The following is a 24,947-nucleotide window of genomic DNA, read 5'->3' as shown; positions in this document are numbered from 1 at the left end:
GACTTGGACCTGGAGTGACCAACAGAGCTGTCCCGCTTGTTCCATTGTTCTTCATGGTCATCATCTGGCCTGCTACAACTTGCAAAGTTCTTATCCAAAATCTGCATTGGCAAATTATGTTGCCCAATGTGCTCTATATATCTTCCTTGGATTGAGGCAAACATTTTGGAAATGAACTCTGCTGGTCTCAGGTACCTTTTCTTTAAAAGGATGGAGTGTTTGACCAAACCAAACCAGAGCTCAACATGACAGTTGGTATCCCTAGTTTTGGCACTTCCATCTGTTTTACAGGTTCTGATTTTTCCATGCCGTGACAGATCCCCGAGCAACAAACCACTCCACAACGGTAAGATCCCCATGTAGTTTTTTAACAGCACATCGATGACACCCGGACAGTGGTAATGGTTTTTAATGCCAACTGCATCATCTGACAGGATGTCACACTCAGCTTGGTCCCGTCTGACTTGAAAAGCACGTGTGAAAGGTGATTTTCCAAAAATACTGTCAGCAGGTTTCTCACTTGGTCTTTCCTCCTCTCCAATGACATGTCCACTTTCTTCCAGCTTCATGTCCTGGGTTTGCAAAACACACTTGTTGAGGTACATTTTGCTCTGGTTTACCGAATGAGTGTACTCCTCTGCATCAAAAAGCACACACATGTGATAAAAAACTTCAAGGGCCACCTGCATACTTGTGCAGTTGAGGAGGTAAGCAAAACTGAATGCGGCAAACTCATGTATGCCTCTGTCTCCTGTTTTTTTGCCAAATGCTTGGGATACAGCCTTCATGATATGGGCAGAGCACAAATGCAGCACAGTGAAGTGGGGAATAGGTTCACTTTGTCCAGACACTATATCAAATGCTCTGGCAAGGTACACTGAAATATTCTCCTTGTTGAAGGAGATGAGCATACTGTTAATCAGAGCCCAGCTGTAATCTGTCTCGACTTGTGCTATTTGTCTTTTTGTTGTGTGAGACAACTTCCTTGTGAATTCCATGAGCCAATGGGAAATAGATGGAATAGAATGGCTGTTGGAAATCAGTTCTGTGACAGGTAAGGGAGGCTTGTCTTTGCCCATGCCTGGCAAAACGAGAGCATAATATAACACTCGTTTATTTTGATCCGGGATTTTCTGAACCACGCCACCTGTAGCATCAAGGTAGAGGGTGATGGGTGTTGGTCTTCTTAGGTGTTCAGCAAGAATCTTTATTCCAGTTTCTGTGTGTAAATGTACAGCAAAAGGACTTATTTGTAGGTGCTGAAGATAGCCTTTTGATGATGCATGACTGCTGCTCTCTGCAATTACTTTTTGAGTCAGCATGAGTTCAAGCATCATGTCGTTATGGAGCCTAGCACTCTTCCTCACTTCAGAGGATATTTTTTTCAAAACATCCTTGGTGAGGCTTCTAGTTATGTTCCCAGCCATGATCTCTTCAACAGGTGTCTTTTTCAGCATACAGTAATAATAATTACTGACACCATTGGTAAGAGCTTTGGCAATCTTCCCTCTTCGCAGGTATTTTGCTGGTCTAGATCGTGTTTGATTTTTATGGTGTGTTACTTCCCCATTGCGCTTCACTTTAAAGGAAATATTTTTATCCTTTGATTTTGGTTTGTTTTTCTTGGAGAAAACGTAGACAGCCTTGCATCCATCAAATGCACATTGAGCTGAGGCACGGAAAAATGAGGAATTCTTTTTACGGCTATCGCTTGTCTTGACATGCTGATATTTAAAAGCAAGTGTACAGCATGGATTTTTTTCAGAAATGCATGATAAAATGTATCGGTCCATGGGGGAATGAGTTTTGTTCCCCCATGTTTAGGTTTAATTTTGTTCCATTGTTTTCTTGTTATCACAATTTTAAACACTTTTGGGCCTGCTTTGCACTTTCTGTAGTCAGTTTGCTCAAAGTGATCATCTGTTTTAGTTCTCAGTTTTCCCTTTCCTTTCCCACTTTTACTTTTAGGAAGGACTTTTTCATTTGTCTGGCCTAAAGTCTTCTTATATGCATCTATGTCCTCTTCTCGACTCTCTGTGTCAGGCTGCAGCTGTGTGGTACACGTTTTGCTCTCATCAGGTGTACTGTCCCTGTCTTCTTCACCTGTTGGTATCTGTTCTATGTTTACACTGCTAAGCTCTTCTTCTTCATCAGTCTTTTTGTCACTTTCTTTATCAGACTCTGTGTTCTTTGGTCCTTGTTTGTCCCTTTCCATTGTCTGCCTTTTGTGACCTTTTTCACCCTCTTCTCGACTCTCTGTGTCAGGCTGCAGCTGTGTGGTACACGTTTTGCTCTCATCAGGTGTACTGTCCCTGTCTTCTTCACCTGTTGGTATCTGTTCTATGTTTACACTGCTACAAGTTCTTCTCCATTGTCCGTGTCTTTATCTGGTTTGTCAGTTACTCTGCTCTCTTGTCTGTTACTTGTCTGCAGAGCTTTGCTCCTTGTCTCCTTTCTCTTAACCTTGTAATGTTCGTCTTTTTTAGCTGTCTCCTCAAGCCTTTCTCTCTCAGTGACTTCTTTTCCTAAACATAAAAATATCCCAAAAGTAATTAATCTAATTACTAAATTAACTAAAAAATATGTCAAACCTAAAAAACATAAGCAAATCAAATTTTTAATTCAACCACAGTGAATAAATATAGGTTTAAAAAATAATGACATTCTTGGTTATGATGGAGACTGACCCAATATTTTGACATGAAATAGTGAATAGTGAATTTCTATTAATTCACAATTTCTATTCTATTACTCCCTTTTTTATTTCTATTAATTACATCCAAATTGCTTTAGTTTGATGTAGTCTAACCAAAAATTAAGCTAATATTACAAAACTTCTGGGGGCTCAACAACTTAATTGTAACAGTACCTGCATTAAGCACCTCTGTCCGGACTGCTCGTCTGTCTTCAAACCATATGACTTTCAACCACTTTAGATGATCTTTGTTGTTGTTTTTAAACAGAGTAAGTGTGACTGAGCTCCACTGTTCAGGTGTAATATTTACCTCAGTAAAACCATGAAAAATGAAAGACCTGATTATAACATCTCTACCTCCAGCTTTTTGCCAGAGATCTGTACTCCTCTGCCTCTGGCCTTTTTTGAAACGCCCCATGTTGTTTTTAAAGAGCAAACTCCTTTTCCTTGTTGTCTATTTTTCTACACTGTCTTCTACCTCGTTCTTCTTCTTTGCAAATTATATGAGATTGTCATTCAAGTACAGGTGCATTATCGCCACCTACTGCTCCTTGGGATATTAGTCAACCTGAATCATTGTACAGACCTGCCTTAAATTGTTGAAATTTTGTTTTATTGGTGTGTTCTTCAAAAATTTCCTGGCAATAAACAAACAGTTGCATATCTCACAAATGTACGCAAAAAATTTTGTCCATAAAATACTAATAAATATCATATAAAAAAAAATGCACTCAAATCAAATATGAAGGGGTGTGTCTCATTTGCCTAGTGTAGTACTACAATTCGGCATTGGTTTGAAGTCCCTGTGTCACATGACTTGGAAGCTATTGAAAAAAACAGCCCTTTTTTCAATAAATTATGAATAAATATTAATATAAATTTTAATATGCACTCAAATCAAATATGAAGGGGTGTGTCTCATTTGCCCAGTGTAGTACTACAATTCGGCATTGGTTTGAAGTCCCTGTGTCACATGACTTGGAAGCTATTGAAAAAAAACAGCCCTTTTTTCAATAAATTATGAATAAATATTAATATAAATTTTAATATGCACTCAAATCAAATATGAAGGGGTGTGTCTCATTTGCCCAGTGTAGTACTACAATTCGGCATTGGTTTGAAGTCCCTGTGTCACATGACTTGGAAGCTATTGAAAAAAAACAGCCCTTTTTTCAATAAATTATGAATAAATATTCATATAAAATAAAAAATGCACTCAAATCAAATATGAAGGGGTGTGTCTCATTTTCCTAGTGTAGTACTACAATTCGGCATTGGTTTGAAGTCCCTGTGTCACATGACTTGGAAGCTATTGAAAAAAAACAGCCCTTTTTTCAATAAATTATGAATAAATATTAATATAAATTTTAATATGCACTCAAATCAAATATGAAGGGGTGTGTCTCATTTGCCCAGTGTAGTACTACAATTCGGCATTGGTTTGAAGTCCCTGTGTCACATGACTTGGAAGCTATTGAAAAAAAAGGCATTATTTTACATAAATTATGAATAAATATTCATATAAAATAAAAAATGCACTCAAATCAAATATGAAGGGGTGTGTCTCATTTGCCCAGTGTAGTACTACAATTCGGCATTGGTTTGAAATCCCTGCGTCACATGACTTGGAAGCTATTGAAATAAATAATGATTTTCCCATAACACTGTTTTCACAATTGTAATTTATTGATGGTCCCTAAGCTAACCCCCGTTGGTTAAAAGCGAGCCATCAGAGGTGAGCTAACCGCACTTATACAACCGTCACTGGGTGAACTGACTGAAAAGCCGTCACTGGATCCTGGGTGAATGTCTGTCGAATATCCAACTTAAAACTAATTTCACCGCGGTATGTATATTTAGTTAACGTTCATGCATTGAGATTAAAAGCGTTTAGTTGCTGCGAAAACAAGGGATCCACATGTAATTTAGTAAATAAAAACAAAAAAAAACTGTAGTTAATCCGTGTGATAATTTTAAAAATGAAGTGACTTAAGTGAAAAATGTGTTTTATGGATGTTAGCAGACTTCTGGGCTGTTTAACAGCTCTGGTTGCTTGTCTCAGTCCTCCCATCTGGCAACCCTGAACCTAGCTTGCCTCCGTTTAGCGTCTCATGTTAGCAGTTGTAGTGCATCACAGCTTCAAGCTTGTACAAAGATATAAAATCAGTACGTTTTGGTACATGCACAGTGGTGAGACTGAGACTCAGGGACGTAGGTTCAAGCTAACGTGGTGATTTGAAGGCAACATGAATGAGGTGAGTATTATAAATTTGTCCGCAGCGGCAGAGCCAGTGAAACTCGCTAGCTAGCTGTTAGCCAGTCCTCTAATATCAAGGTGTGTATGTTTGAGCTGCCGTCATGCTGCAGTGCAGGCGTGTCTGAGCAGAGAAGAGACAGTCTGATATAGAAACATCAGGTTTTCTGGTTTAGACAGTGATGAACGAAGTATTCAGATCATTTACACAAGGAAAAGTACTAATACCGCACTTAAGAAATTCTCCGATACAACTAAAAGTCTTTGATTGAAAATATTAGTTATACCATTAGATTATCATTAACGTTATCCATGCATTAATATAAAAGCAGGTTTTTTTTTTTTTACTGTGGTCTTTTCAGGTGGAGCTAAAGCGATTTTGACTGCAACTGATTATTTTCATTGTGGACTGTGAAGTTTGTCTAACGTTACATCAAGCATACAATTAAACATGTTTGAAAAACACCCTTACGAATAATAAATAAATACATGTTTGAATTTAAGCTGTCCTTCATAAATGTTTCTATTTTCTGTTAAATTAGTACTAACGTTACATTACATAGTTTTTTTTTTCAAGAAACTCGTTAGTAAATTATTAGTAAACCATGGATTAGTACAATAAAGCATTACAGAAGTCATTTAGAAAGTAGGGACAACTCTGTGAAAACAAAAGCTAACAAAGTGACACTAGCAATAGATGGTGCAATATGCTAGGCTTTTACTATTCAGGGGAAGTGCGGAAAGCACAACTGTAACTAATGACATTAATGATGGCTCAGTGTGAGTGTGAGCCTGCACCATAGCAGGGCTCACACTTCTCACCTGCTGTCAATGCAATGCAGTTGTTATAATAATAATTACACCTGTGCTTTTCCCTGCTTTTCCTACATATCTATAGAGAAAATGCACATTAAACAGTTGTACAGCACCGGGCTCACTGATGATTGTCTGTTTATACCAATTCGATGTCAGAACTGTCTGGAGAGCTGAGATAATTTATATCTGGTATTTGAATACTTCAGATCATCATTAAATAATACACTGATTTATTAATGGCGACATGTCAAGAATGAAAGGAATTCTGTTTAATTTTTTTGTTTATGATTTAAAGGTTCAGTGGGTAAGTTTTAGTGGAATCTAGTGATGAGCAAGGGCGTCACTTTGTCTTGAAAAGTGGTGGGGAATAGGGTCTCAGATTAGGGGTGTGAAGAGACACTTTGCTCGCGAGACATCACGATAGTCGATGTTAGGTTCACAAGAAGGAGACGAAAACATCCTTAAACAGTGTTTTAAAGATATCCTCAATGCCGAGATACCTGAGCAGTTTAAGGTGGGAAATGTTTTTATTTATGTAAAAGGAAACACAAAATTCAGGTGGCACGTGACATTTCAAAATATTTAAATATAATAGAATATAAGTCAGTGCAGCTCTCAGGCATTCGTGTTGCTTTCAGATCTGTTTCTCCTGTAGATCAACTTTTCTATTCTATTCTTCTATTCTTTTCTACATATGTGCTGAGGCAGCACATATATCAGACTACATATGTGCTGAGGCACATAAAAAGTGGTGGGGACCATGGTGATGAGGGTTGCAAATTGCAACCAGCGATTCACGGGGCATTCACGTGCTCCTCGGGTGGTCCCATTTCCCGAGTTGTGAAGTCATTCTTCAGACTTCAGCGTGTGTTCATGTGCTCTTAAGTTTGAATGTGGAATCAACATGTACGCTACTACAAAGATGTGATGGATTAGCATTATCAGAGCATAAACAACACGCAGACATCTAGTTCACTCAACATGGACAGCAAACTAACTGTTATACACATACCATATTACAAATTACTTGTTTGCAAAATATGTATATGCAATATGTGATTTTGCACAAATCAAAGTTTTGTATACTTCTTTATGTCCCATGTACACTTTATTTTTCTTTTTGCAATAAAGATGTAAGGTGTAAAAAAAGAGTCTGGTTATTCCGACACCACATGAATACACTGCTCAGCCCCACCTTTTGCAGCACACATGTCGGTTGTTGTGCTAAATAATATGTGTTCTTTGCTTACTTCTAATAAACCAGTTGACCACTAGTGCTGCTAACCTTACTACTTCTTCTTCGTATGTAACGTTATTCATCGCGCTCTAAAGGGCTGTTTGTACATTTGGCTATCTTTGAAGCAAAATTTACAGTGACAGAACTAAACTGTAAATCTTTTTTTTTTATTGAAAATTCTCTCTTTTAGGAATCTTCCTGTAAATGCCCCGGCCAAGCTCTCCCCTGGGGATTTAGAACCAGGTCTGATCTCTTATCTGAGTACACCCTGGAAGCACAGCCCTGCCAGTAACGTTACATCTCGTGATGGACACCGACCCAAAGATGACAACATAAAATCTCACAGGAATGGAAGTGACTGTGGTCAAAGTCCTTTGTATGGAACTAAGACTGAACATGAAATAGTTTCATTACAGTTAAAAACTGAGGATAAACTGTGGAGCAGTTTCCAGTCTACTTGCTGAAGTTGTCTGGAGTCCCAGTCAACCAGGTGAGTAGAAGATTAGAGGAGATGAGTACTACACTTGAGAAAGTTTAAATACTGCACTCTTCATAACCTGTATGAAATTAATTCTGTTTTGTTTTTCTGTCCTATAGGAGAAGTCAAACTTTTTTTTGATGAAAAGGACAGTCACACTGCAGCAGAAAGATCTGAACAACCCAAGGAGACTGATGACGACAAGAAACATTTCTGTGAGATTTGCAAAAAAGAATTCAGACTTCAAAGTCATCAGTGCCAGACACCAAGAAACGCAATGGAGGAGTCAAGCCAGACAAATGTATTTATTGTTGAACTTTTCTCTGATGAGCCATGCAAAGTCGCACACACTAAAAAGACTTCTATCATGACAAATGTGCAAGAGAAACAAGATGCAGTTGGTGGTTTGATCAACTCAGATGGAGAAGAGTTAGAATGGGATCCTGGAAGCTCCAGTAAGTGGAAATAGTGTTTCTTTTTTTATGAATACATTGACATTCATTGGTTTGGATATAAATAGAACATTTATTTAGAAGAGATTTATGCTGGTCCTGTTGAAGGCTGATAGATTGAAGATTTGATAGAAAATAGACTCTGGCAGTCGAATGTTCAGAGGCGTTGTGAAACGAGGGTAATGCCATTTGGCTATATGGGGTTGCCCAATGTCTGATTTTACATAGAACTACTGGATTTCTCCCAATAACTTAATATACAGCCTATTATGATACTGTAAAGAGATGTTGCTATTGATTTTTTAATTTTCTTTGTCAATGTTGTGAACACCATTGTTTTGGCATGGAGGTAGACATTCTGGTGGTGGATATCTCAGCAAATAAAACCAAAATTAAAATCTTTGGTAATGATCTGTACACCTACCAGCTTCTTTGTGTCATATATGCAGGCAAGGCTCCTGATGTTACATTACCTCGTGACACGCACACGGCAACACCAGCCACATGTGAATATAGCCATCCTCTGAAAACGACACCCAGGAAACACCTGAAGAAAACTGAAGCTGGGGAGCTCTTTGGCTATACAGAATGCAGCAAAGATTTCCAGAGCATATACACCAGAGGCCGCCATCTGAGAGAAAAACATGGACAACATCCATGTCACAAGTGCTGCGACTGTGGACAGACATTTAAAATTAAACGAAGCTTGATGGTCCATCGGCGGATCTACCATCCAGCACCTGCAGTGGCTGTGGAACCTGAAGAAGACCGAAGGCCTCCAAAGACTTATCTTTGTTCAACATGTGAAAAGCAATTTCCTACGAGTGCCTCTCTGAAAAGGCACCTCATCATTCACTCAGGGAAGAAACCGTACAAGTGCACTTCATGTGGAAGAGGTTTCACACAGATTGGAAACCTTAAAACACACCAGAAGGTTCATAAAGGTGAGAGCACTGATGTCCCTAGTCTCGGCCCTTTTACAGTTCAGGCAGTTTCAGTTTCTCTCTGTGATTGTCTCTCTTTTTAACAGGCATTTGGTTGTCCAATATTTTACGTTTTTTAGATTCTACTGTGTAGTTTAAAATATATATCAAAAGCATTACTCAAACATGCTGCTTCCTTAGTTGCTGCAAGATCTGCTGCGCTGAAAAACTGTGAATATCTATATTGTACAAATGTTCTTAATCTTAACTATTTTGTCTTTGCAATAACCTAAGATAAAAATATCCACAAAGCACCAGTAACTTATTTCCTGGCCAGTAGTTGGTTAACTTGTTAGCAAACATGTTTTGGCCTCAGTCAAATATAAGTCCAATATTTACTCTTCTTTTTGCTCAGTTTTTGGTCTCCACTCCTTCCTGAAAAATAAATGTCTCTTTAGCTACTAAATACACCTCTCCATGTTCGCCAGCTTGTCGCCAATGTTGTCTGTCTTTCATTTTGTGCAGGTAGTGTTAAATAAAAAAAAAATATTGTTAATTGCAGCATTAGGGATATATGAACTTAATTTTGTTTTTCTTTCAACAGGGAAATTCACCAATATGGCAGCATTAGAGAAAAGCTTCCCTCAACCTGAAGAGGCCCAGTCATCAGTGCGAATCTGCTTCTGTCATTTGTGTTGGACACAATTTTCAGAGAGACAACTATTAGAGGAACACTTAAAACAAGTCCATGAGTCAAAGAAACCTTTTTCCTGCGCACAGCGTGGCAAGACATTTATGTGCATCCAGAAATTAAAAGAACATGAAGCTGGGCACAAGGGCCCGAAGCTCTACCAGTGCTCGCAGTGTGATAAAGGTTTCCAGACCTCAAAGGGACTCGAGAATCACATGCGAGATCACACAGGAGAGAAACCTTTCCTGTGCATTATATGTGGAAAAAGTTTTAAGCAGAAATCTACTCTGAGATCGCACTATGTGTCGCATTCTGGAGAGAGGCTTCACCTCTGCTCCATCTGTGGTAAACGTTATACGAGAGCCGAAGAGCTTAAAGTTCACCTCAGAGTTCATACAGGAGAGAAGCCCTACCAGTGTGACGAGTGCGGGAAGAGTTTCTACTCTAGGCAAGGCTTCAACAACCATAAGAAGACTCACAAAGCTAAACCCATAGGGCCCACCAGGCAGCTGGGCAGACCTAGACAGGTGGGCAGTACCAGGAAGTCAAGACGGCCCAAGAAGATCTTTCAGAGAGCTCTGCCTGATTCAGACGGAGAGGACCTGACCTGGGAGCCTACTGACCTTGGTAAGTGTGTTAATTGACTGACTTAACCATCTAAATCATAGTCTGTGTAGGGTCAAGTTCTTTGAAATTCCAGTAGTAACGTAAAGTTAGAATAAGAATTAGACAAGCTGTTTCTCACATGGATACTATAATGCAAGGGCTTGCTCCAATTCTTATTATTAGATTTTTTACTCACTTTAACAAAAAACTGTTGCTGTAGACTACTGCACACCAAAGAAGGATTCCAGCAACTACTAATATATAAATATGATACAGCTCTGCTTGTGTTGCAGTTAAATTATACCTGTTAAATCAGAAAGACCTACTGCCAAATTTTCATGGTGCAGCCATTTCATGATGCCAGAAAAATGTGACAAACAAATCAGAACAGCTGCAACTGTGTTAAGAAAAAGCTTTTATTTCAAAATGGTTTATGAGTTATTTTATAATTTGTGATAGACATTAAGTAATAATCATTCAAATCAATGCATCTTTATTTGTGTTTCTGCTAAAGTTGTCACTATAGGAATGTCTGTAAAAACTATTTAGTTTGGTGGGCTAAAATTATCTGCATGCTCTTTTTATTACCAACATAATCCTAATTTACGGTGTTGTGTGGAAATGTTTTTTTATAAATGAGAATATTATTTAAGACAGATGTCTTTAAGTATTTACTTTATCTCTGTTAATTGTATGTTATATGCAGCAGAAACAGAACCCCACAATTCTTTAGAGCCATTCTATTATAGACAAATGTCTATAATATAATGAATATGAGTCATTTGTTTATACAGGAAGTAGGTCTGAGCGTCACTTTGGCAACCAAGACAATCATGCTGCAGAGAAGCACAGGCAGGTGAGAGAAGTTACACCCTGTAGATGTTAAAATTAACTTGCTGCCTGTTTACGTCGCTCACATCTATCTATATATATCTTTCAGACATCTCCGTGGAACTTTGTTCAATATACAGCTTTTAACCTGTGGGACCAAAACCCAAATACATGTAACAGGAGAGCGACAGATGGCCACCAGACTTATGGTGCTCCAGCAAGAGCAAGCATTAATTTCAGTGACCTGCTCAGGAGCACGACAGTAAGTGAGACAAATCACCCTGCTCTCTTTACCTTGACATCTTAGACAAAGTTGACAAGAAGAAACTGTCATTCTTGGCTTCACTTATTTCTGGTGTTAGGTGGTACTGTAAATCCACTTCAGTGCAGTAATGGCATCTGTTAAGTGCCTTTTGAAAGTAGCTTAAGAATTATAAGATAATAATACAAGTAATACAATAATGTCCTTTCTTATTTAATTCTCATTCTCTTTAAGAAAAAGATGTAAATGCTCCGTACTTGTATAGCACCTTTCTAGTCTTTTCGACCACTCAAAGCGCTTTTACACTACATCTGCATTCACACACTGAACCTAAGTGCAAACAGAAACTAACATTCATACACTGGCGGAACAGCCACCAGGGGCAATTCGGGGTTCAGTATCTTGCCCAAGGACACTTCGACATGCAGCCTGGAGGAGCCGGGATTGAACCGCCGACCTTCCGATTAACGGGCAACCCGCTCTAACTCCTGAGTCACAGCCGCCTAAAAAAAGCAACTGCATTTAAGTTTGAAAAAAACTGTTTTGTGCCAGTACCATTACAGTGTTTAACTTTGGTAAACAAATAAATTAAAACCCATATCCAGACACATGATGATAATTTAAAACCTCTCATGATCACAGGATCAGGAGCACTTTAAAGAGAGCTGTCCAGCAGAGCAGCCCTCATGGCCTTCTGGGAGTTTATCTGTATCACCACCCTGTGAGCTCGGGTTCACCACACCCTTCCCACATAACACCACATCAAAGAAAATACTTGTGAGCAAGGCGGGTGCAGTAATAAATCACCATGAAGAACACAGACCTGAACAGGACCATGACCACAGGACAGCAACTACAGGTGATGTTGACTGAAATGCTATTATGTTTTTTGTGTGTGAATGGAAACAATTTACTGATTTATAATTGAGATAAGCACTTTGGTGTTTCTTGTTGTTAAAATTGAGTATGTATTGGTGTGTTGCTATGGGTCCTGTTTGTGCATGTGCATGTGTGTGTCTTTCGGACCTGTGTGTAAATACTAACATAATAATTACAGAGTGAAAACATTGAATTTCCCCCTTTATTAACGGGATTAATAAAGTATATCTTCTTCTTCTTCTTCTATGATTTGGAATATGCTCTTTGAGCTTTAAAATAAAATCTTTCTGTGGTTTCAAAGTAATCTACAGAACATCAGGAAAGATACCTGCATTCACAGGTACAGTCAAACGTGTTGGAACAGCAGGCAAATTCCTTTGTTTTTGTTGTTCACTGAGGACATTTGGGTTTAAGATCAAAAGATGAGTATGAGACAAGAGTTCAGAATTTCAGCTCTCATTTCCTGGTATTCACATCTAGATGTGTTAAACAACTCAGGACCCTTTGTTTGAACCCACCCTTTTTTCATGTGAGCAAAACTATTGGAACGTGACTGACAGATGTTTCTTGTTATTTACTTGAAGATAATTGTTCCATTACTGTTGCTCACCAAAGAATGCTGTGGTCTAATACAAACGGTGATATGTCCTAAGTTGTTTAACACATCTAGATGTGAATACCAGGAAATAAAAGCTGACATTCTGAACTCTTGTCTCATCTTTTGATCTTAAACCCAAATAAACAAAAACAAAGGAATTTGCCTTACTGTTCCAAAACTTTTGGAGGGGACTGTAACAAAGCATGTCAGCAGCGTTGTGCAACTTTTCTATCTTTAAACATTTAAGAATATACAGTACAGTATATGTGTGTGTGTGTGTGTTTGATTCCAAAGCAGATCCGCACCGCACTCAACAACATCGTTTTGCTGTTTTCAGTGAAAAATCAACTTTGTTTGCTGTGTTAACTTTATGAGGTGATAATATGTCAGTGTTGTGTATACATCTAGTTTCTGCTGCCCCGAAGTGACTAATCAGACCTGCTACTATTGTTGCTTTATAAATGCTCCTTAGAAAACCTTACTGTATGTACACTGCCTTTTTTTTCTTTTAGACGAAACTTTAAGACAGCCGGATCCTGAACATAGCGGCTCCCACAAACAGCCTCAGGAAAAGCTGTCTGCGGGTCCTAAAAAAAAACAGGAGCCTAGCAGACTCAAAAAGAGCTACGACTGTCTGACTTGTGGAAGAGTGTTCTCTCACAACACTGCTCTGCAGCGACACCTTGTGATTCACTCAGGGAAAAGACCTTTCAAGTGCTTCATATGTGGAAGAGGATTCACCCAGAGTGGAAACCTCAAAACACACATGAAAGTACACAGAGGTCAGAGGCAACACAAGCTCCTTTGTCTTCAATTAGATTTTTTTTAATGAGATGATTGTGGCAAGCTCTTGTGTGTTTTTCACACAGTTATTACTTTTAATAACTTGTAGGGACAAATGTTCACAAAATACACACAGTACCATCGACTCCTTTCTCATAACAGCTAACCATGTCTCTTTTGTGGAACAGTTTATACTCTGACAGTGGTGGTTCAATAAAAGTGCAACACATTGAACTATAAATGTCTTTGTTTTTCTCACAGGAGAGTTACCAACTTGGACATTAGTGCAAGAGAAGAGTGTCCCTAAAGAATCTGCTGTAACAGTTCATGTGTGTGGAGAGTGTGGCATGGACTTCCCTCAGAAACAGCAGCTGGAGGAACACCGCCAGAGTCACAGAAAGCCTTACGCATGTCCTGACTGTGGCAAGACATTCAAAAATGAATATTATTTTAAAATACATAAGCGTGTTCACTCAGGAGATTCACCTTTTATCTGTTCAGAGTGCGGAAAGAGTTGTGTCACAGCAGATTCACTTAAAAAACACGAGTTGACGCACACTGGAGAAAAGAATTTCCACTGTGATCAGTGTGGGAAGGCATTTTCGCAATCCTCCCACCTCAGTGTGCACCTCAAGACTCACACCGGAGAGCGGCCTCACCTCTGCTCAATCTGTGGCAAAAGGTATTCTAAAGCAAGTGATCTGAAAGTTCATCTTCGAGTTCACACTGGAGAGAAACCGTATACTTGCGAGAAGTGTGGCAAGTGCTTCTATTACTCTCAAGGCTATCGAACGCATCTGAAGATTCACGAAAAGAAGCCAAAGGCTCCCACAAAACCATTGGGGAGACCAAAACAACAGCCATTAGTGGTTGAAAAAAAAAAAGGGGAAAAAGTATTACATTTTGCCAATCTATCACTTGTGTAATAAAATATCTTTCAAATGGCTGAAGTGATTTGCCAAGCAATATGATATACTGGTAAACTCCATTACCTATATTGGACTAAAGTATTTAAGAGAATAAATCATGATATTCTGAATTGTTCGTTGTTTTGTGTTTAGTTTTTTTGTGATTCACCTAAACTTGACCCTTTGACCAGAGTTTTATCCAATAATTTCACTCCACAGATCACAATATAAATCGGTGCGTTACAAATGAAAAGGTTTTTACTGCATTCTTTGAAAAAAAATAACTAAATAAAAGCCTGTACTTAAAAATATATTGTATAAGTGGCATCTAATTACTTTATGTATGCTTGTTATTTTAGTCAGAACCTTTTATTTATACATAGTACATACATATAAGATGCGTTTTGCATTAGATTATCACGCAGCAGGATAATAGTGTTTACGTTAATTTTACCATTGTTGGAAATTCATTTTTGTATCCACATATGTTTCTCAAACTTTTTCTGTCACACCCCTAGGCTAAACTAAAACAATGTATAAAAACATGAATTTCACGTGACTTTTTTGCCCCAGTGGTGGGCAAACTACAATAACAACAAAGGGAGCATTATATTGAAATAACATCAAGAGTATGAACTTCATGTTTTCATTTTAATAATGTTAAGAGCCTTGTTAACATCGGAGCTCTCTTCTTTCATTATAGAAGAAATTTAGCATTTCAATCGTAGCAGGAAAAGCACAGCTGGATGCAATACCCTTAATTGTGGCTTCCAGCAATTACTGTAACACAATGCAGCACACTAGAATGGCATTAGTTACACCAACTGAAAGTGTCTGCTGTGAAAATGTTTTTTCCCACGCCACATATTTTTTCCTGAGCATGTGCCTCCTGCACCTCAGTTTGCTAATGATTTATTATTTAGACATCAATCATTCACTGCTTAGCATCTTATGTGGTTCTCAGCAGAGTAAACCCAGAAGATTTTTATTCCTTAGCAATGTCCTCCAGTTCTGGGATACTGAGGCATCGCCTTAACTTACCAACATGCCTAGAAAAACTTAAGAGGGAGGCATCAAGGATAAAAGTAAATAAATAAAAAGTTTGCTTCTTTTACTGTTTTTGACCCAAAGAGTTAGTTTATTTTTCTTGGCTTTTATTCTTTACTCCAACTGCAGAGGAATATGTTCAAGAAGGCCTACTACACAAAATAATGTTAATGTAAACACGCTAAGTATTGTTTTATTGTTGACAAGCATTGAGCAGCTGGATTATCCCGTATTTTTGTATATTTTAACAATGAGCGATTGCTGAGTAGTTGTAATTTGTGTGAGCATTATTTTACGTGATATGTATGTGTGTTTCCATAAATCTGTAGAAAACTATACTAAGATGAGAAGTTATATTAGTGGGGCTTTTATTGTGATTTTTAAAAAGCCAACCGGAAGTTCCGAGACTACTGTAAGTGACTAGCAGCTAAAGCTAGAAAGGTTACCATCTGATCCAAACGCTTATTTAACTTAACTCGATAGTTAGATGGCATTAATTTGACACCTTGTTTGAACATATTCAGCATGAAAACGAGAGAGAAGTAGAAATATTGCCAAGTCGTTTAAATAAACTTCTGTCGAGCGACTACTTTTTACCTGAGGGAAAAATCTATGCTGAGGTTGGTCAAAATGTCTATTGTCTGTTAAAGGTTAGCTAGCTAAGATAGCGAGGGTTACACGAGCTGAGGTGACACTTGCAGCAGAAATATCGTATTATTATCAGGTTGGACTCGATGGGGAATCTGTCAGAACTGTTATTTGTTTTTGTTGATCAGCGGCTGTAGCTTAGGGGGGCTAATCGTTAAGGAATTGCTAACATCAGGAACGCTAGTGTGGCTAGCTGGCTAATAACAGTTTTCTCAAAGGCAGAGGTGGTCGTTGACCAAAGCGCTGGTCACGACTGAGACATCTCATTGAGAGGTCAAACAACGTTACTGGTGTTTGTACTGCGGAGTGCGTTTGCTCTCCGCAGTAACTGATGTTATGACACCATATATACCAACAGGTTAGTCATTTAGGTTGCTATCTAACTTGAATTACAGTTAATGTGAGACCTCAATGGATGGAGAAAAAACGAGTCCCACCAAGCTAATGCTACAGGGCTAACTGGGCTGCTCAGTGCAGATGCACCATTTAAGATTTCCCCCGAGGGCTACCCACTTTAAAGCACAGTAGATCATTGTGACAGTACACACTAGAACAGTTCCGTAACCACTAATGTTGCACTGGAACAGGCCATTTGTCAAACAACAACATTTTTAGGGCATCTTAAGGTAGACTGTCCATCAGGCCCAGCCAGGTTCAAGACCCCATCACAACAAAGCATTCGCCTTGCTGAAGTGTCCTTGAGCAGGACAATGGATGTCTCCCAGGGTGAAGGCACTGTTTTGAAGCTGACCCCCCAAAAGAGATCTGGTGCTGGAGGACGTAAATCTGAACCAGAATGGAATAAGAAAGGACAGTTACTTAATGAATCCATGGGGGATTTTTTTTAATCACAGCACTATGAGATAAAGAACACCTTGGTTAAAATATATTATGTTGCTCTTTGTGAATTATAAAAAATGTCTGAAACAATAGTGTACTTCAACAAGCAGATCACAAGTGATTGAAACAATTCCTCTAAACTTGTAAACCTAATTACAAAAACCCTGAACATGATATTTTGCATACATTAACAAATAAAGGAAAGTAAAATTTTATCATTCTGGCTGTCAGATTTGTCAATCAAGACAGGCTTGATTATGCTCGTAACATTTAAAATCATTTTTAATAAAAATACTTATTTGTGTGTATAACACAACATTCTGTATGATACAGTACTTTCACTCTGTGTTTAATAAGTTTGGTCACTTTGTGCAGAAGTGTGATTGGGACTATTATTGGGGTCTTGCAAGAATTAAACCTTGTTTAGTGATTTGCCATTTTGTAATTAGCCTCTCTTAATTCCTTAAGGAGCCACAAAACAAAAATTGAGTGACAGAAATGAGTGGGAAGATGCTCACTGATATAGTTGGTTTGATTAAAATCTGTCTATTATATATATTAGACCACAGCCCATTTAGCACAAAATTGTAGTGTTAAAAAATGTAGCCTGAGACACTTGATGAATGTGGGCTCAGAACAGTTAAATGGATTTGGAAGTCCCTTGTAGAGTAAGACTATCACATAGTTTCTTACTGTATCTCATGAATGCAAGACTGGATGATCTCTTTAAAGTGATTATCATTATTTTAAGCACAGCCAATATTAGATTAGTGAGCTAATTTAATGTACTAATGTTTATAATTTGTGAGTGTTTAATGTACTGTATATATATTCACTTATAAATTGTTATTTCACTGTTTATTTACTGACTCTTGATTATTCATCTCTACAAGGTTGTATATTTGAGAGATGGGCTCTGAAAACCCAGAGGACTTTGGACCCGCTGTGATCCTCGCCGAGGAAGACCAGCAGGAAATTGGAGGCCTGATCAACTCGGATGGGGAAGAAGTGGATTTCTCAGATCTCAGTGAGCAAATAAATTGTAACAGCAAAGTATAAAGTGATGTGACGGGAAACGTAGAGCCCCCTTACATTGTAATGCAGTCGTATTACGCCATTATAATTATTATTATACGTTATTATTATCATTTACAATGACCCTTAAATGAAGGAATGAAAACAGAAAAAAAAAAATTAAATATTTTGTCCTGATAAAACTTGAAACCTTTTTATTTATGGAAGTTTGTGTAAAAAGTCTCCCTTTGAAAATAAATAAAAGGGTGAGATTCTCTGTCCAGTTTCACTTGTTTTTTTCAATACTTTAGATAGATAATGTACATGGTATGATGACTGTCAATTTTCATACCATGGTATACCGCTGCAAACCTCCTTGCCATAGAATTGATTCAGTGCGATGTAAGTAGTAGTTTGAAAATATGAACATATTAACTGAGGTAATGTTTATTGTGGATATATAAAATGTTGTTTCAACACCTGGATTCAATTCAGTTATGATTGGTACTTGTGCAATAACAGAGAACCTATTCTATAAGTCTGACAGATCTGTCTTAGATTACGATGTGAATACATTAAGGTACCTGAATGCACCATGTCTGACATCTCCCACACAGAGTTGAGTGACATTGATCCTACTTTTTCTCTCCCAGATTCTGATGCCGTAATTAGGGTACTGACAGATATGAAGTCTCAATACAAGTGCTCTTTCTTTTAATTCTTTCAAATTTAATACTTTGTACTTGTGAGATAACTTGACTGTGCAATAATGCAGTGATTTTTCTAAAAGAACAACTTTAGACTGAGTGTTGTATAGTAGTAAATTATTATCATCACACACAGTATATAGGACTCTACGACTTCTCTGACCATCAACATCACTGTTGGTATGATAAACTGAAAAAGTGTTTTTTCATCATTTTTCTTTCCCTAAATACAACGATTTCTCATCTTTTTGTTCATGCAGGAGAGAATGCAATCCCTGTCAATGTACCTGCAGAGCCTCCCTCCAAGACATTTGATCAAAGCGAGAACGAGAAACCACCGTCTCTTCACAGCTGCTCAGTGTGTGGGAAAGACTTCCCTTACGCCTCTAAGCTTCAGCGCCACCTTCGCACTCACTCAGGAGAGCGGCCTTTCCCTTGCTCCATGTGTGAGAAGAGATTTCCAGAAAAGGGGCTGCTCATGATCCATGAAAGGGTCCATACTGGTGAAAAGCCATTCCCATGCACTTTCTGTGAAAAAAGATTTGCCAGTCAGGGTGAGCTCAGACTGCACCGGCGGACTCACACTGGTGAGAGGCCGTATCACTGCTCCATCTGTCTGAAGAGCTTTTCCCGACACTGGCATTTGAAAACTCACTTAGAGGCGATGCATTCTGAGGTTGTTGCTGGCTTTACGAGGAAGAAGTTTCCTTGTTCGGACTGTGAAAAGAGCTGTAACTCAGCAGCTGAGCTTAGAGATCATCAGAGGACTCACACAGGAGAAAGGCCCTACCAGTGCTCTTTCTGTGACAAAAGGTTTGCCTTGTCGGGTACACTTGTGAGACACGAGCGTCTCCATACTGGCATTACACCCTACCACTGCTCTGACTGTGGGAAGACATTTGCACAGCAGTGGACTCTGACGACGCACATGCGGACTCACACGGGAGAAAAACCGTACAGCTGCACACAGTGCGATAAGTCTTTTGTAGCTCCGGGAGAACTTCGGAGGCACACCAGGATTCACACAGGAGAAAAGCCGTACACCTGCACGGACTGTGGAAGGCACTTCTCACTGGCAGGAACTCTTAGAAACCACAAAAGATCGTGCACACAGAACAAGAATGGATCAGTTACAGGCGTCATCTCAGAAACAGTACAAGCTGCAGTTGGTGAATCATCCCAGCAAGACTTGGCTGATAACATCAGCTCTGAGGTAGTGAAAACACTCGGCACTCGGCTTTTTTTTGTGGAAGTTGGTTTGAGATTTAACATTTTTCTTTTCATTTACACATATAGTTCTTTACAACCTCTTAACACCATTGTTTGTTCCTTAAATCTGTTTATAGGTGTCTGACAGTCAGAGTTTGCACAGTGTAGTTGAGCCCTATTCATCAGAGGGTCTTAACTGTGACAAAGCAGCTCAATGTGAAAATAACCTGGGAGAACCAGAAGAGCGACTGGAGGACATTGTTTCCAGTCCAAATATGAATGTAATAGTGAAAGAGGAGGAAGAGGAGGAACCTTTATGTGGTACATAAACATGAGATTCCAGATTTTCTTGTTATATTGTATATTAAAAGGAGCATACACGCCTTTGGTGATGATTCAGATATTCACGCACTGTTTCACTTGTGTTTTTCCCAGTAGAAGAAGCTGCTGACCAGGTGTCTGATAGTGAGGACTGTACCATGCCAGAGGAAACTGAAGAGCAGCAGCAGGAACGCAACACAGAAATTAGGATAACAGTAAAAGAGGAAGAAGATGAACTTGCCACCAGTAAGCAAAATACTGCACAGGAAAAGATGACTGTGAAGTCAAGGTTCAAGTTCAAGGTTCTTTATTGTCCCACTGGGAGACATTTGTTATGCAGCAAGGATTCACATACTGACAGAATACAAAAGGGAAACAACATCAACAAGAAATCACATAACTAGTGTGGGGAAATGGAAATTCATAGTACAAGTATACAAGTGTGCAAATGTGCTAGGGTAGGTTAGACAGAGCACTAATAAGCACTTAGGGTGAAAGGGACATGGAATCTTTCAGTCCTCTGAACAGGAGCCCTGAAACAGAGGCCTGTGGGCAATAGCTCAAACTCCCTCTGAAGTGGATGGTCCTGGCAGTCCAATATAGCAGTAGTCCTCTTAAGGACCTGCCAAAAGCTGGTCTGGACTCTGCCCTGAGATCTTACTGGCAATTTGAACAAGATTTCCAGGTCTATTCTTATTGAACAAATTTAGTCTTTCCAAACCAAGCAATAATACAGAAGGTCAAAATTGATTCAATATAACGCCTGTAAAAGAGAGCGGTCATCTCAGTAGGAAGAGTTCTGGTGAAATTAAGTCTTATGGGGAGGGACCTAGTGCCATTGAAAAACTGGAGTAGGTTTCAGTTTCCTGAACTAAGTGGATTGCTTTTCCTCATTAATTCTTGTTACTGATTTTAACTCGGCTATCTCTTCCTCCAGCGCTGCTGTTTTACAAGAGACAAAATACTGCACTCTTGCGTTCACATTTTTGTTCAAATTTTCAAAGCTGTAGTGTGTTAACACAACTTACAACGTTAATAAAAACAGCTTTACTCAGCTAAAGGTTACATAAGCAGGAATCTCATTTTCGGCCAATTTTGGCAGCTGAAATGAAAAAGTGTCATTGAGGTTTTGCCCAGTTATTGTGTTCTTTAAAAGCTACTTTTTTTGTTCTGTGTTTATCTCACAAACAAAGGTGGTTTCCTAGAGAACCATCACACTTCATATTTGAAATGATGGAAAGTGGACTGTGTCTTTTCAGTTCACTCCGACTCTTTGGTGTCTCTGACTGACTGGTTTGAAAATAAGAACCCTGCACTTGTGGTTAGTGGGGATTTTGTGTTTCTTCTTAAGGCTCCTTAGCATTTTATATAATTCAAAGATTCTTCTGGTTAATTTGACAGTTACAAAATCATAGACTCCTTTAGGGACTGATTAGCAAACGGTGTATCTATTTCAGTTCAGTGGAGTCAGCATTTGACCGTACCACTTTCGTCTATTAACAGGTCTATGCTTTTTGAAGCAGACTCTTAACCTGTAGAGATAGCTTATCAAGAAGCGTGTAAAATAAATATTGCTGCTGTGGACCTTTTTAAAATTGCGATGGTGCCTGTCCATAGGGGGTGAAATATTTGTTGCTGTTACTTAATCAGCACACAAATTAGTTTAAGGTTGATCATCAGATTTTTCTTTTCATCTCATTTTACCTCCTTTCAATCTATCATGTTGGATTCCACAATGGGCAAGCAGAAAGGTTAAAGTCAGTTGGCTTTTGTCTTCAGTGCTACTAAATGGCGTGTTTGAACTTGTCATTTATGTTTCCACAGTGTCTGAAGAGGATCCCGATCATGTCGCTGACAGTGAAAAAGACAGTCCTCCAGCCTCACTAGTGCAGGAACAGTTGAACGACCATCTGACAAAGAGCTCTTACTGCTGTGGGCTCTGCGGAAGAGACTGTCACAAGATGTCTGCTCTTCAGATTCACATGCGAATTCACTCGGGGAGAAACCTTACCAGTGCACTCTGTGTGGGAAGCAGTTCACCCAGAAAGGTCAACTCAAAGGTCACCAGAAAGTCCACACGGGGGAGAAACCGTACTCCTGCCCGGACTGCGGGAAGAGCTTCGCCCACTCAGGGGCCATGAACAGACACCGGCTCACGCACACAGGCGAAAGGCCCTACCACTGCTCTGTGTGCGACAGGAGCTTCAACCAGTCCGGCCGCTTGAGAGAACATGAGAAAATCCACTTTGGGGAGAAGTTTGACTGTCCTGAGTGTGACAAGAGCTTTACACGAGCTTCAAGCCTCAAGAACCATTTCAGACTTCACACAGGAGAGAGGCCGTACGGCTGTGACATCTGTGGGAGAGGCTTCAGCCGCTCACAAAGCCTGAGGCTCCACAGACGCAAACATGAGCAGATTCAGACTGAAGACGAGTCTGTGTTCAGTGTGAACAACGATGATTTATCACAGAGTGACGATAACTCTCCAATTAATATGTGTATAGCAGACAAAAATGACTGATAATGTATTTATATAAACCATAGAGATATGTACCAGTAGTAGTATTACAATAGAAAAAACATGAACTGAAAGAGGGGAAAGTAATGGACTACCTCTGTGAATAGACCGTCATTTAACCTTTTTGTGGTGGTTCACAAAAAAGTATTAAAACTAAAATATTTAACTCCCAGAGCAGTTGATAAAAATTAATAAATGTCAGGTGATGTTCAGCAACTAACGACACAATTTCAGACAGAATCACCAAACACATATTTACTACAAACACAACTTTCGTAAAATCTTGGAAGCTGTTTAGATGATAAATTTTTAGGTAATTTATCACTCTTATGTATGTTAGTTGCATCAAAATATGTCACTAGTATCACACATTAGTATTTATGGTAGTACAAATGAATCGTTTAAGGTCTGTGATTTAACTTTTTCCCATGCATTATTTGTCATTCAAGCTAATTGTGTATGTGGAAATTGGATTGAAGAGTAATTATGCTTTTGTATCAGACGTTATGATGGCCAATGAGCAGTCTAGGAATCAGGTGAAACTGTAATTCATTCTTTGGGTATGAGCTACTGAAATGTCAGAACAATTTTGCCAGTAATGAAACAATGGGATCGTGATATTAATCAGGTTTTTTTGTTGTTGTTGTTGCCAAAACCGTTTTGCCTTAGTGTTGAATCTTTTTATCTCTGTTTTGTAAAGCCGTTATTCAACAACCAAATCATGAATCGGCTTCACCTGGTTTAGACAAGTCTTAAAGGCTAAGTTACCATTGTGAATAAAGGAATTATCCTGTAAGGCTGTGATACGAAAGGCAACAATTTGAAGCCATGTAGACGGTAAATTTTGCCTAGTGCTGCCTCTGTCTAATTGTATGGGACATATTATACTGAACAATAAAAGTACAAGTACTAAAGATTATTTTTCTTGGGGATTTCTGTCTGCGGGAATTAATGTATGAGACAAACGATATGTAGAAAAAGTCTGATGATTATTTAAATTTTTACACTATTTAAAGACTGTGGACACTGGAAAGAACTCTGACCAAACAAATTCTGCTATATTAAAATATACTGTTTGGCTCAATGTTAATGGTAGAAGTCCTTACTCATTGTGGTCACTAAAGATCCCATGGCACTTGTCACAAACAGTAGGAGTAGATTTCTAACTTAACCAATCCTACCTGTGTTATGGTGTTACGGTGGAACCAAGTAAATGTTTTGTTTTGCTGAGGCAGTTTCTCCCAGAGAAGTAGTCATCTGTGAAATAAATTCACTCCTCTCAGGTTCACATGAAACTCTCATTGCCAAAACCTGCTGGAAGATGTGTGGAAAAGGAATACAAAAACATTGTGGGTACAAGCAATGGTGGATGTTTTTTTCTTGCCAAAAAGATGAGGAACAACATTAGTGATCGACATTTCAAAGAATTATGCTATAACAACATATAGATTATACTAAATAAGCCTGTCAAATAGGCCACTTAACACTGTACACATAACAGCACGTTCTGCTATAGGCTATATCAGACACTTTAAACCAATATTTGAGTAGTATCAATTTTAATTTCTTGAAACATTGAGCAATTTGAACTGCTAACTCAATCGTTTTAGAATTAGGCTTAAGTCTTGTCAATGGGGAAATATCTTTCAAAATAGACCACTAACTGTTCCCAGAAATAAATGTATTTTAATTTGATACAGTTTTATACTACTGATGATTATGTATTCTAATCTGATGGAAAGAACTGTTACCATTTAAAGCACATTTACAGGTAGTCAAGTCAAGTGGACAAATAGTTGTTCTGAATAATATCAGAACATCCCTCCACTGCAGCAGCACACAGATCCACTCACTTTTGCACAGGTAGACTGTTCATTCACAGGCTTTACAAAACCAAAGCTGCTCCTGAATGCACCACTATTGCAAGGAAACACTCCGGACCCTTTACAGTTTTGAAAATAGGCCACTTGGCCAATCATAAATTAGTAACCTTATACAGGATAACCTTGATGACATAGTATTGTCATTAATAATACCGTAATATATAATAATATTGTTGATTACGTAATAATATATTGTCTGCTTCGTAGCATTAGGGAATTACAAACTGCATTAACCCTGTTGTAAAATAAATTTTACCTTGTATAAACACATAACGTGGAATTTGGAGTTCAGCTCACAAATCGAGTATCCGACATTCATATGAGCTTGTTGGGGGCTCCTAAAAACG

General features: G+C 38.7%; 2 protein-coding genes and 1 long non-coding RNA gene across 3 annotated transcripts; all 3 read left to right on the top strand.

The window, feature by feature from the left end:
- The first annotated feature begins 4,570 nt into the window (after positions 1–4,570).
- LOC119898668 lies at positions 4,571–7,733 on the top strand. The gene is made up of 3 exons (XR_005443616.1): positions 4,571–4,950; positions 7,193–7,492; positions 7,600–7,733. It is a non-coding gene; the product is annotated as an uncharacterized LOC119898668 (long non-coding RNA).
- A 14-nt stretch (positions 7,734–7,747) lies between these two features.
- LOC119898666 (zinc finger protein 12-like) lies at positions 7,748–15,094 on the top strand. Its single transcript, XM_038712843.1, has 8 exons — positions 7,748–7,935; positions 8,382–8,876; positions 9,460–10,173; positions 10,947–11,008; positions 11,093–11,245; positions 11,888–12,104; positions 13,235–13,504; positions 13,767–15,094. The coding sequence occupies exons 1-8, from the start codon at positions 7,758–7,760 to the stop codon at positions 14,429–14,431; spliced, it is 2,754 nt and encodes a 917-aa protein (XP_038568771.1). The 5' UTR covers positions 7,748–7,757; the 3' UTR covers positions 14,432–15,094.
- Positions 15,095–15,851: 757 nt separating this feature from the next.
- LOC119898667 (oocyte zinc finger protein XlCOF28-like) lies at positions 15,852–23,634 on the top strand. Its single transcript, XM_038712844.1, is given in 7 exon segments — positions 15,852–16,080; positions 17,842–17,975; positions 18,930–19,882; positions 20,016–20,199; positions 20,314–20,445; positions 22,024–22,191; positions 22,194–23,634. Coding segments are annotated over 6 exon segments (2,082 nt in total). The 5' UTR covers positions 15,852–16,080; positions 17,842–17,857; the 3' UTR covers positions 22,721–23,634.
- The last annotated feature ends 1,313 nt before the right edge of the window (positions 23,635–24,947 follow it).

The sequence above is a fragment of the Micropterus salmoides genome, unplaced genomic scaffold (assembly GCF_014851395.1).
Source record: "Micropterus salmoides isolate LMB-PRFRI ecotype aquatic unplaced genomic scaffold, ASM1485139v1 Ms_hic_scaffold_12, whole genome shotgun sequence".
Taxonomy (NCBI): Eukaryota; Metazoa; Chordata; class Actinopteri; order Centrarchiformes; family Centrarchidae; genus Micropterus; species Micropterus salmoides.
The sequence above is the reverse complement of the archived record's forward strand: the minus strand, read 5'-3'. Positions and strand labels throughout refer to the sequence as shown.

What these genes read in the sequence shown, in the direction of transcription:
- LOC119898666 (XM_038712843.1), top strand. Translation starts at nt 7,758, where the DNA reads ATGGAGGAGTCAAGCCAGACAAATGTATTTATTGTTGAACTTTTCTCT. An exon ending in ATGGGATCCTGGAAGCTCCA is followed by an intron (nt 7,936 to 8,381) that starts GTAAGTGGAAAT and finishes TCATATATGCAG; the next exon opens with GCAAGGCTCCTGATGTTACA. An exon ending in CCACAGGACAGCAACTACAG is followed by an intron (nt 12,105 to 13,234) that starts GTGATGTTGACT and finishes TTTTTCTTTTAG; the next exon opens with ACGAAACTTTAAGACAGCCG.